Here is a 13,614-nt window from a genome sequence, read left to right as displayed (position 1 = left end):
CTGGAGCTGCTGTTTATTTAGGACAAATCTTAAAAAACAAAATTGAGAAAATTGCCAGAGATTTTTTTTCCACTTATTTGAGACAGGAGACTGCAGCACTCAAGATTATCCCTCTGAAGTAATTGCTTGTATATGGTTGGTAGTTTAAGGATTATTGGCACAAGGAGAGCAAAAGTCATACTGTGCCAAAGCAGAACTTGTAAATGACTCATCAACTTTGTTCCATATTTATTTTAAGTGATGCATGTGAACAACTCATCATTCATCTCACCAACTGAGGATATAGTATGTATTACATTCTAAGGGGGGGGAGAACAGTTTCTAAATAGTGTCAGCTGAATGCACTTGTCATCTTTCATGCTGAATCAACACCTAATCAGAAAAGTGTAGGGATTATTCAGTGCTCTGTTTTTAAATAAATTTGATTATAATTTTAAAATTTTATAAAATTTTGGACCCTTACCAAGATGTCACATAAACATTTGTCACTAGCCCCAAAAAATTGCCTTACTAGATAAATCAAAGGCAGTTTACCCAATACCAGTCATTATTGTTGTCTGACAAAGATATCTTGAGTGCTAAAATCTATGACTGTACGCTTGATTAAACAGCAAGATGAACTGCGAGAAAAATGGACACGCCATAAAACAGGAAACATCCACAACCTGAAATATGAAGATAATGATCATGAAGTTGAGGACACTCTAAATCAGTGGTTCTCCATTATAATTGGATGAGGAGTGTGTATTAGTGCTACCATGCTAAAAAAGAAGTCAGAGGAGCAAGCTAAGAAACTGGGGTATGATGATTTTAAATAGGATTGCACTGAAGGGCTTTAAGTACAACAGGTCATTGTCTCTGTTGATAGTGATAATGAGGGAAATTTAAATATGTACATATTTTGGTATTATAATTAATTTGAATAAATGATTTGTTGCTCAGTGAAATGTTAGTTTGTCTTTTTAACTATTAACATGAAATTTCACATAAAATGGGCCAAAATATTCTAGCCTCAATGTTTCCCAATTAAGAATCTACTATATTTTTATTCTGTATAATGTAAAGTGAAATTAATATTTTGTGATTTATTGATCAGTGAGTTCTCTAATTTCAGTTTATTTCTTAAAATGTTCTTTTATTATTTATTATTTTTTTATTTTTTAATCTTACTTAGATTGGTGGTGCTGATAGCTTCAGCCTATCCAAAGATTATTGGGACCACTGAGACATAATTGATGGAAGATGATATACTGAGAGAAATAGAAGTAGAGAGTACAGCATTTTTTCGTAGGATAGGAGTAAACATGATGGTGGAGTACTGCTTATGATAAGTGATGAAATGTATCCTCTTAGAGTGGAGAATTTGGAGGGCTATGACACTAATGGTTTTGAAAGAATTTAGTGTGAGGTAGATGGTTCAGGACAGGATATTTAGTAGGGAGTTGCTAAAAGCCATGGAGCATAGAGGGTGAAGAGCATGAGATGTTTAGGCAGTTGAGCTTTGCGAGTGCAAAAAAAAAAAATTATCATTATGGGAGATTTCAACTACAGGAATAAATCAAGAAGAGGAAACTACATGCAGTAGTAGTAGTAAGGGAATGGAATTTCTGGATTTCTTGATTAACAAATGTCTTAGGCAACTTGTGAAGCAGGATAGCACAAATAAATGGATTGTAAGACAGGAGGGAGATGGATACGAAGTTGAAGATGTGGTTGTAGCAGCACAAGATGATGGAATGCATAAAGGAGAGGATGACACAGGTAGAAATGGAAATCAGGATCAGGGAAATGGGAGTGGTCAGACCAAGAGAGGTGTGGTATAGCAGCTAGAATAGAGAATGTTGGTGCTGGTAGAATGGCCTCAAACACATAGGGATTGATTTTTTTTTTTTTTTTGTACACAAAAGTAAGAGTATTCAAAACAAGAAAGCTGAGTTTGTTGCATTTATTGAGTCAGTATGCCCAAAAATAATTGAATAAGTGAAACTTGATTGTCTCAGGAGGATGTGATGTTAGAAGTAGAATTCTATATATTTTTCTGGAAGGATAGAAATGTGAAAAGAGGAAGGGGGGGGAGTGCTATCAATAATTGCACAGAAACTGTGTCTGCAAAGTATGGAAGTTGATAGTGCATGCACAGATTTTGAATCTGTGTGATGTGAAATTAAAATAACAGGTTAGTATATTTGATGGGATGCTGTTATAGGCCAGGGAATGCAGAGAATACTGATTGTAAAATGTTTAGGCAAATTGGGCATGGATGTTTATGATTTGTCTGTAAAAATACTAGTGGTGGTGGTGAGCAGCAGATGGCATTGGTGTAGATGTGCGGTTCATGGTAGTTGTTGGATTGAGAGATGGAAACAAAGAGTCATAGAGTTGAAGGTACCCTCCCTCGATGAGTCTTTGGACTCCTTGGATGGTTCGCTGTAGTTGTTGGATTGAGTGATGGAGATGAAAGAGTCATAGAGTTGAAGGTGTCTTTGGACTCCTTGGAGGTGTCATGTATTAATAATCATAATAATAATAATTAGTTGGGCATATAAAAAGAAGGTGCTCCTGATGGGAGACTTTAATTACAGGAATACAGAATGGAAGGAGGAGATAATGTATGGGAACAGAAAGAGTGAGTTTGTGGAATTTCAGAGAGATAAGTATCTTAAGCAGCATATTATTGAAGCAACTAGAGGCTTTAATGTTTTGGATTTGGTGATAACTTCACAAGATGTAGTTGTTAATGAAGTGTTAGCACTGCCACCGGTTGGCGAGATTGATCATGAGGTACTTGTTTGGGAAGTAATGAAACAAGAAAAGGTTATTGCCAAAAATGGATACATGTGGAAGTATAAAGCAGGTGATTATAGGAAGCTCTGCAGTCAGTTAGCATCAGTACTTTGGATAGATGAGCTGAGAAGAAAAGATGTTGACAATGCATGGAAACTCACAAGGCAGTATCTGACAAAATCAATGTATGACTGCATACCAAGGGTTAAGAGAGTAAATAAGGGAGTGCTTGTACCTCCTCCATAAAAAATGTTATGGAGGAGGTACAAGCATTTGGTGATAATCTGATCAATGAAGAGTATGAGGCCAGAAATTTTCATTTCTGGCCTAACAACTATGGCCTCTCTATAAACCTTACTATAATCTACTCTTTCCCCCTTCAATATACCCTATTCCTCCTATGGGTTTAAATTTGGAAGAAGGCTAGTTCAGAAGCCTTAAGGTAGCAGCCCTACCACTGAACTATTCCATCATCAAACTAGTCCCCTGACATGGAGAACATAATTCTACTTTTAAGCTGACAGAAAAAGATAATCGGATTGAATCTATGGAAAACGACCCTGGAATGGAAAAGGTAAAACAAAAATGGAAACAACAAAATATAATACACATAGCAAACTGGAATGTAAGAGGAATAGCATATAAAGAAATAGAATTAGACCAACTATTAAATGAAAGAAATTTTAAAATAGCAGTAATCACTGAAACAAAAAAGAAATTAAAAGGAACTATGAGAACCGAAAATTTTAATGTGATATATAGTGGAGTTGACAGAGTCCAAAGAGCACAAGCAGGAGTAATGATTTGGATTCATAACTCCCTTTCAAAACAGTTAAAACATTATAAATTATGGAATGAAAGTATAATAGAAGCTAGAATAAAAATAGATAGAGCTATTTAGCAATAATTGGTTTATATGCCTAAGAAGAAGGAAGAGAACAGGATAATATTGATTTTTTTAATCAGCTACAAAACATATATAATAAAATAAATAAAAATGATTATGTAATTTTAGCAGGAGACTTAAATGCAAGAATTGGAAACACGAAAATTAATAATAATATAGGAATACATGGAGAACATACTCTAAACAGGAATGGTAAAAAAATTGATCAACTTTGTAGTTTATAATAACCCTAAAAATAATGAATTCCTTCTATAAACGTATAGAATGAACTGAATAGATAAATATACTTGGGCAGCAAGAGGATGGAAATCAATATTAGATTATTTTATACTAAATGAAAAGACATCAAAATTTTCACTAGATGTTAGAGTTCACAGAGGATATGAAATAAGCAGTGAGCACTTCCTTGTTAAAATAAAATTAAGATTAACACCTAAATGGCTACAAGTAACAAGAACAGAAAGAAAATTTGAAACATTTGTTTATAAAACTAGACTATTGAATGACACAAATGTACAATGGCTATATGAACAAAGAATTAACCAGTATCTAGATAAAATAAAACAAAATGAAGAAATAGAAATAGAATGGCTTAATATAAAAACGATACTAAATGCAGCAGCAAATGAAAGCTTAGGAAAGACCAAAAAATTCAATAAAAGGAAAAAAACTGAAGATCTGGGATGATACAATCAAAGAAATAATCAAAAAGAAAAAAGAAGCCTATCACAAATGGTTAAGCAGTAAAAGATTAGAAGATGAAATAGAATATAAAAGAATAAGAACCATAGCTAAAAGAGAAGTCAGAAAAAGATATAGAGAATCATGGAACAAATTTGTTTCTAATTTAGAACATGATTTATATAAAATAAGACCCAATGTATATAAGATTTTGAAACACTTAAATGCAGATACCAAAGAGAACATAAAATTAAACACTGAACTGAAATAAGAAGAATTTCTAAATTACTACACAGAACTGTGGACAGACAAATATTTTAAAAAAGACAACTGGCACACAATTAATGAAAATAAAAAGGAAATAACTAAAGAAGAATTAGAAATCAGCCTGAAAGAAACAAGAAACGGAAAATCACCTGCAGAAGATACGGTTCAGAATTATATAAATACACAGGAACAAGATTCAAAGAAAGACTCTTATTATTTTTAAATGAAATTTACTCAACTGGTACCCCCCCCCCCCAATAGAATGGAAAAAAGCAATTGTGATTCCTATCTATAAAAAGTGTAATAGAGATGACCCTAAACACTATGGAGGTATCAGTATACTAAATTCCTGTTACAAAATATATAGCAGAATCTTAAATAGCAAACTAATGAAATATTCCAAAAACTTTATTTTAGAAGTACAGAATGGATTTAGAAAAGGACGATCATGTATAGACCCAGCCTTTTGCCTAAAATTAATAATAGAGAAAAGAAGAGAATACAATTTAGAAACACATATTGCATTTATTGACTTTGAAAAGCATTTGACAAAGTTAAAAGAAACATATTATTTAACATATTAAGAGAAAGACAAATACCAAATAATATCCTAAAAGCTATCACAAGTATATATGAAAGTAATCAAATACAAATAAGATTAAATCACGAGCTATCATATACGAGAGAGATAAACCAAGGGGGTCCGACGGGGATGTTCTCTCTCAGCAACTCTTTTTAATATTTATTTAAATGAAATAATAACAAAATGGAATAAAAATTTACATCAAGGTATTAAACGTTTTCCTACAGTGAACTTAAACACTCTCCTTTTTGCCGATGACCAAATAATAATTACAAAAGCTGAAGATAACCTACAGAAAGCTATGTTAGGTCTAAATGAGATAGCCAAAGATTATGGTATGATAATATCAACAGAAAAATCAAAAACTATGGTCTTTAAATGACAAGATCCAGCAAGAACTAAACTAGTAATAGATAACAAGATCTTAGAACAGGTGAATTCATTTAACTACCTAGGATGTATGATCACATATGAAAAAGAAAAAGATATAAACATAAAAATTGCAAAATATTTAAAAATAACAGGTGTAATTAACTCTATATTTAAACCAAACCTAGTTCAAAAACAAACCAGACTAAAAGTATACAATACATTAGCTCTACCAGTCTTAATGTATGGAAGCAAAATCTGGACAATAAAACAAAAAGACAAAGATTAATAACAGCAGAAATGAAGTTTATGAGAAAAACTGGAAAGTATACCCTATTTGATCACAAAAGAACCGAAGAAATTATGAAAGAATTAAATCAAGAACCAGTAATAGAAAAAATTAAAAATTATAAACATAAATTGATGGAACACGTTCAAAGAATGAAAACAGAAAGATTACCAAAACAAATCTTAAAGTACAAGCCATTAGGAAAAAAGAAAACTAGGACGTCCTCTTAAATGATGACTTCTAAGGCCAGAACAGGCCATGCTAGGCCTAAATCCTTGATACACATGATGATGATGATGATGATGATGAAGAATATGAAGTGCAGTCTAGAAAGTGACAAGAATGGTAAAGAAAGAAAAGGTGCAGTATGAGAGGAGATTGGCTGGGCAGGCCAAGAATAACTCAAGGGAATTTTTTTCTATATACCAAGCAAGAGAAAGAATAATTATGGCAGATTAACACTGGTGGATAGGCATGGCAGCAGAATAACAGCTGCAAAGGATATAGTGGAATTACTGAATGAGCACTTTATCAGCATATATCATACTGGTGCAAATGATGCCGTGCAATATATCGAAGAGATGCAAGTATTAGGAGAATTGGAAGTGACAGAATCAGAGGTTATCAGATGATGGTTGGATTAGATGTTAATAAAGTGTGGGAATGGATGACATATCACCGCGTATTCTTAAGGAATGTGCACCACAGTTGGCTATACCCCTGACCTGGTTATTTAATGAAGGTCTTGCAGTGGATAGTGTTATTAAGGAGTGGAAAGAAGGCAAAATCATGGTTTTAAGACAGAAGTCTCCAACTATAGACCAGTTTGTATTACTGTGGTTGTGGTCAAGGTGTTGGAGAGATTGGTAAGGAATAGAATATAGGGTTGGGTTGATGGACATGGCATTATTTATGATGGTCAGCATGGTTTTGTAAAATGCAGGTCCTGTTTTTGTAATTTACTTGCATTTTATGATAAGGTGAAAAAAGTGTGTTAGATAAGAGAGAATCATATACAGTGATATTCTTGGACTTTGCAAAAGCATTAGATAGATTACTATATGGGCCCCTGCTGTTTAACTTGTTTGTAAACAATATATATTATGTGGATTGACTGGGGGTCTTCAGTTGTTTGCTGATGATGCAAAGTTGGGAAGAATTATAAGTAGCACTATAATAGCAATAAGAATTATAGGTGACCAGAACTGAGCACAGTAATCCAAATGTGGAAGTATCAACGCTTTATAAAGGGGAATAATAACCTCTTTATCTCTGGATGTCAGTGTGTTCCTCAACAACCAAGTAATCCTATGTGCAATCTTGGACACCTTAGCAATGTGTCCTCTGAACTTCATCTCCCTATCTACCAACACCCCTAAGTCCCTAGCCTCATCAATCTCTCGGAGTACTGTTCCATCAATATAGTACACAGCTGGTAATCTTTTAATCCCAAAATGCATGACTTTACACTTTTCCACATTGAACTGACATCCATTATCTTTTGTCCATTCTACCAGCTTATTTAAATCATCCTGCAAACTTTCAACATCAGCTTGATTTTTTATTGCTCTACCCAACTTTGCATCAGCAAACAACTGAATATCTCCCTGTAAGCCATTTCCTATATCATTTATATACAAATTAAACAACAATGGCCCAAGCACAGAGCCCTGAGGCACACCACTGGTCACCTGCCTCATCCTAGACTCGGCTCCTCCATACACCACCTTCTGGTATCTTTCCCTGAGCCATTCTCCTACCAATATCACCAATTTAGTATCAATTCCCATCTGCTCCAATTTGTATAACAGTGTTCCATGGGGTATCCTGTCAAAAGCCTTAGCAAAATCCAGAAGTACCACTGTGTAGCCAGTTCCTTTGTCCAACTCAGATGTCATTCTATTATGAAAAGTTAATAGATTGATAAGGCAGGATATACCTTTAACAAAACCATGTTGGCCTCTATAGAGTATCATAACTGTGAGTGTCATAGAGTATTATAACTGAGATGGCATCTCTGTTCCTCCCCAACCCAACTGGAGAGAGTGACCATGTGGTTTTGACTTGGATGATGAATAGACATGCATGAATATAGTATCAATGAGAAAGGAATCTATATGGAATTATAAGGCAGATGATTATAATAATCTTAGAAATCAGCTTTGGGTAGTTCTGGATGGAGGAATTGGAAGGGCAAGATATCATCAGTGCTTGGGAACTGGTGAAGGAGTATTTATTAGCAGCAATGGGAAGTTTCATTATATAAAAAATGGCAAGTTGTATACCGTGAAGAAAAAGAGAACAGAATTTGGTGTAAAGTGGATGACAAGTAATATCAAATGGGAACTGCAGGTGAAAAAGAGGTTATGGAAGAAATATAAGGGGAAGGGTGGAGGACAGAAGTATGAAGAATATAAGACTCAGGCCAGGAGAGTAACTATTATATTAAGGAAGGCAAAACTGCTATATGAGAAAAGACTGGCCCTGAGATTCAAAAAAAAAGCCTAAGGAATTGTTTTGTTATGTGGCTAGTAGGAGGAGGAGGAATGATTGTGAAAGAATGACATTGTTGGATAAATTGGGAGTAGAGTGATTGATGCAAAACACATAAGGAGTTGTTCAATGAACCGTTTATTGGGGTATTTCATCCTGGATAAGAGGTTTTAATACTAGAGGGATTAGGCAGGTTTGAGATCTGGAAGTGCAAGAAGAGAGTGTTTCAAACAGTTCTGAGTACTCTAAATGTTAATAAAGCAATGGAATGAATGGGATTTCACCACAGGTTTTGAGGAAGTGTGCAAAAAAACTGACAGCTCCATTGACCTAGCTTTTCAATGAGATTCTGGCCATGGGAAACATGCTCAAGGAGAGGAATGAGGGCAAGATAGTGCCATTGTATAAGAGTGTTAGTAGTAGTAGAATGAAAATGTCAAACTATAAACCAGTTTATATTTCATCAGTTGTTGTTAATTTGGAGAAATTAGTGAGGGATCATTTACAACATTGGGCAGATGATGGTAATGTTATCTGTGAGAGTCAGCATGGATTTGTTAAGGGGGTGCTCTTGTTTTAGTAATATGATTGTCTTTTAAATAAAGTGACAAGAACAATTGATGAGCAAAAGGCATATTCTATCTTTTCTTTCTTTTTTTATTTTACAAAGGCATTTGACAGTGTGCCACATGATAAGTTGATATTTAAGTTGCAGCACAATGGGTTTGGATGCTAGATTAGTGAACTGGACTGTGGAAATGGCTGTCTGATAGGTATCAGAGAGTTGTGTATGAGGGAGTTGTATAGGAAGCAGAAGGTTACAAGTGGGATCCCATAGGACTCAATACTGGGACCTGTATTGTTTAAATTTTATATCAATGACATTGTAAATGGATTGCAGGTGGGATATTCAGTTGTTTGCAGATGATGTGAAGCTGAGAAGGGTTATTTACAGGGTAGATGTGGTAGCCCTTCAAGAAGATTTGAATAAAATGGACAGATGGGAAAATGAATGGGGTTTATCTGTTTAAATACAGCAAAATGTAAAGTCTTTAAGTTTGTGGTACTTCAATGGGAGGTTGCATACTCTGTTGGAGTAAGTGTACTGGAGGAGGTGAAGGAGGCAAGGGATCTGTGGGTGATGATTGATAGAAAACTGAAATTCAGGGAACATATTGCAAAGGTTTTGAAGGTAACCCAGAAGACTGCTGCAATACTGAGAGGGACACTGACTAGCAGAGATTAAAGAGTTGTCATTTCCATTGTATAAAGCCCCAATCAGACTATACCTTGACTACTTTGCAACTTTTCCTCCAGGATTTGAAGGGGATAAATTAACCTTAGAAAGAGTGCAGTGGCAGTTAACAAGGATGATATCAGGACTGTACAATGTTAATTATGAGGATAGACTGAGGGAATGTGGACTGCAAAGTTCGCAGATAGAAGAAGGAGAGGTGATATGATTGAGACATTTAAACTTGAGGGATAGTTACAGAGTTGATACTGGGGAGTTCTTTCATTTGGTGGAACAAGTGACCATCCCTGGAAGTTGCAAAAGGAAGTTATGAACAAGAGGGTGAGGAGTGGTTTCTTTACATGGAGGGTGGTTGAACCATGTATGCCTGAAAGAGTAGTGAGAGCACAAACAGTTAATGAGTTCAAGGAGTGGTATGATAGACTTTGTGTTTTCTAGGATAAGCCTCTCATGATGAGTCCTGTGACTCCATGGAGTTCTTGAACAATAATAAGAAAAAGAATTATAGAGACTAAAGACTCTGTAGATTGTACATTAATTTTTTACAAAAGTGTGACATGATGGTTAGTGAGCAAGGGCACTTAATTTAAGAATGTTTATTTATTTTTTGTAACCTTTGCTTATTTTTATGTGAACTTAAGATGCTCTTATTGTTTTACAGAGCTAGATGAGCCCCCATATCTCAGTCAGTATAGATGACATGAGGAACCTTTATCTGGTCTCCTTTGACTAGAGGTAGAGGGTTTTTCACCTGGAAACTTGGGTTTTTCTTCCTTCAGAACAACCATACCGGCCCATGAACACACACACACACAATCTACAGTCATAAAATACATACTTAATTCCTCACTAGGAGGGCTCAACCAGTCCTAAGGGATGGTGGAGGAAGGGGGGGGGTCTTTATCTGGTCTCCTTTGACTAAAGATGAGTTAGCCAGTCTCATATAGAGGTAGAGGGTTTTTCACCTGGAAACTTGGGTTTTTCTTCCTTCAGAACAGCCATACCGGCCCATGAACACACACACACACACACACAGATCTACAGTCATAAAATACATACTTAATTCCTCACTAGGAGGGCTCAACCAGTCCTAAGGGATGGTGGGGGAAGGGGGAGGGAAACCCCATATAAATAAAATAAATAAACAGACCTAGACTATATGTGTGCCTCTGAATAATTATATTAAAGAAAATAATAGTAAAATTACATAAATCCTTTCACAATGTAGATGCTTAAGGCAAAATTCCTATTTGTAGCTGAAATACTAGTCTTTACCTTATTTTCCAATACTAGTATTTTATAACAAAAAGAAATTATAAAATTGATATTTTATAAAATTTGTCTTCTTGACAGAAAAAAAAAAAAGTATAGGTGCATGCTTCAAAGTGAAATGCATGGTTCATTAATTCTCTTGTGAGAATTAATTACTATGCTGTTGGAAAGTGGATATGTCAACCACTCAGCCAACTATTAGCCAATAATTCTAACCATATTCATAATAATACTTAGTGGTATAAATAACGTCATGAGGAAAAAAAATATTTCATTTAAAACACTAATATTTCACTGGTTTCACCCAGCATCATCAGAGCACAACGATAACTGTAACAGGCATACAGCATTAAACTAAGTAATTGTGACAATTTTCCTCTTGGTTTGTTTAGCAGTTAAGCATTATTATGAATAATGAATGACACCTAAGCCTTTCTTTATGAATTTCAACTACAAATATTTCTGATTACAGTTTAGTTTTAAACTGCTCACAAAAGAATGAATTTTCTGACAAAGAATTTTCAAGTGATGAATTTTCTCTGTGAAGAATTTTTCCATGATGCATTTTCTAAGAAAGATTCTGTGGAGATGGTGTTGAACAGGATAAAAATTAGTATGCTAGTTACAAGAAATACCTATAATAACATTTTGAAAATAATTTAATTCGAAACGAACACTTCTCGGATATGAATTGTAGCATTAAATAAACAAATATCATTTGCTCAATGTGAACAAGTCTAAAACCATATCCAAATATTAGAAGGTGAGTGGCAAAATCTGAAGAAATCATTGATTAATTAATGCATCATCCATTTTCTTTTTTATAGAAGCAGCATAAAGAGCCTGTCTGATATATTTAGTAAATATCCTGAACTACTGGAATCAACTTTACCATAAGAGACAACAGTACTTTGCTTGATTATATGGCTATTGTTCTGCCTATAATCAAAATACATTCATTAGCCAAAACATTGTGATCATCTACCTAGTAGCATATTAGGCCTCTTGTGGGTGAGATAATTGCTTGCACCTGTCTTGGTATTGACCTCAGTAGACTAGGAAAAGTGTCCTGAGGTGTTCTGAACTAACGAGACAGAATAATGTTCTGGATGTCCAATTGACCAAGCAATGGGATTCGAATAAGAATTATTAGGCTGCCAGGGGCACACAGAGAATGCTTGAGTATGCTCTTTGAAGCCTGCTTGCACAATGTGAGCCTTGTGACCTGGGGCATTGTCTTGCTGGAAGAATCCAGATCTATTTGGCAACACAGCCATCATGTAGGACAATACATGGTCTGAAACAATCCCCGGGTAAGAATTAGCAGTCAAAATGTGTTCAGTGGTGGAGGAGAGAAGACCTAGTAATGTCCACTAAGATACTGCCACAACTGATCTGTTTCTGACTAACTGTACAGTTGGGTTGGCTGGAAACAGGCTGGGTGGTCATAATGTTTTGGCTCATTATATATATATATATATATACAGTAAATAGCAGTAAATAGGAAGCTGCAAAGATGACATACTGTATGACTAACTGAATAAGCACAAAGCAATAATTAATGTGGGGAACTTTACTATGAGAAGAAAGATCAGAAGAAGAAGAAGAAAAGAACACCAGAGAAGTTAACAGAACTGATGCAATGGAGAGATAATTGCTGTTTAATTCAAGGATATTTAGACTCAACACTGACAGAGTCTCAATTGAGTAACGTCCTTTTCTCTTCCCCAACCCAATATCCAATAACTTCTCATTAACAGAAATGATATAAAAATGACAAGGAATTTAAAGAAATCACAAAAAACATGACATTTATAGAGAGATACCTCTTATAAAAAGCTGTGCACATTCTGCAAAGAGAAAGTTGTAATTTGGTAGATGGTAGAAAGAAAAGTAGTGAATTACTTAAAAATTATCGAAACTAATTTGAGAGCTGTTATTAGTTTTATAACCAAAAAGCATACCTTCAGCCAGAGATGATCTAAGCATTCATGTGCAGTCATTCGCTTCCTGAATAAAGAAATTAAAAATAAAAATAAATAAATAAAAGCTCAGAAAATTAACCAGTTGATATGAACTAAACTTTTATTACACATATTCACAATATTACAATGTTTTATAAATATCACACTATACCAGACTTTATTTTCGTGTGTACATTATTATCATTGTTGTTGTTAGATCTCCATTAAGTCAAAATACTTAAGTGAGGTTATTGATAACAGACAGATGGTGCTCATCTAAAAGTACACAGGTGATGTTTATTAGATGAGTACCATTCTCATCTAGCATCATTCAACTCATCTAACAACATTCTCATCATTCAAACAAACTTAACATTATTCATCTAATGCCTTAAACTCGTTTTTATTACTTCTGTATTCAAGCACACACACACACACACACACACACACACACACACACACACACACACACACACACACACACACATGCAGGCAATGCATTCCACTCATGCACTTATCCTGAAGCAAAAGGTCTTCTTTCACTTTCATACTCACCTCCTCCTTATACATCTTTCAAGGATGGCATATTTTCTGTCTCTGACTCTCGCCACTCTGGAAAATGAGAATCCAGGTAAACTGAGTGAACACAAAGTGTGAGGCTAAGATAGACTGGAACCATTTGAAGAAAGACAAAAACAACAAAAAAGCTACAAATCAATGCAAATCAGAAGAACTCAGTTGAGAGTTGAT

General features: G+C 34.8%; 1 protein-coding gene across 5 annotated transcripts in view; it reads right to left on the bottom strand.

Moving 5' to 3' along the window:
* The window catches only part of LOC150108743 (twitchin-like), a 2,666,638-nt gene that overhangs the window by 212,467 nt on the left and 2,440,557 nt on the right, over positions 1–13,614 (bottom strand). For all 5 annotated transcript variants that reach the window (XM_090390962.1, XM_090390961.1, XM_090390964.1 and 2 more), the window contains one exon: positions 12,865–12,910. In XM_090390962.1, the coding sequence (XP_090247088.1) occupies positions 12,865–12,910 (46 nt within the window). The remainder of the gene's footprint in view (positions 1–12,864; positions 12,911–13,614) is intronic.

The sequence above is a fragment of the Typopeltis vanoorti genome, chromosome 3 (assembly GCF_054136105.1).
Source record: "Typopeltis vanoorti isolate ZY-2024b chromosome 3, IOZ_Tvanoo_1.0, whole genome shotgun sequence".
Taxonomy (NCBI): domain Eukaryota; kingdom Metazoa; phylum Arthropoda; class Arachnida; order Uropygi; family Thelyphonidae; genus Typopeltis; species Typopeltis vanoorti.
The sequence above is the reverse complement of the archived record's forward strand: the minus strand, read 5'-3'. Positions and strand labels throughout refer to the sequence as shown.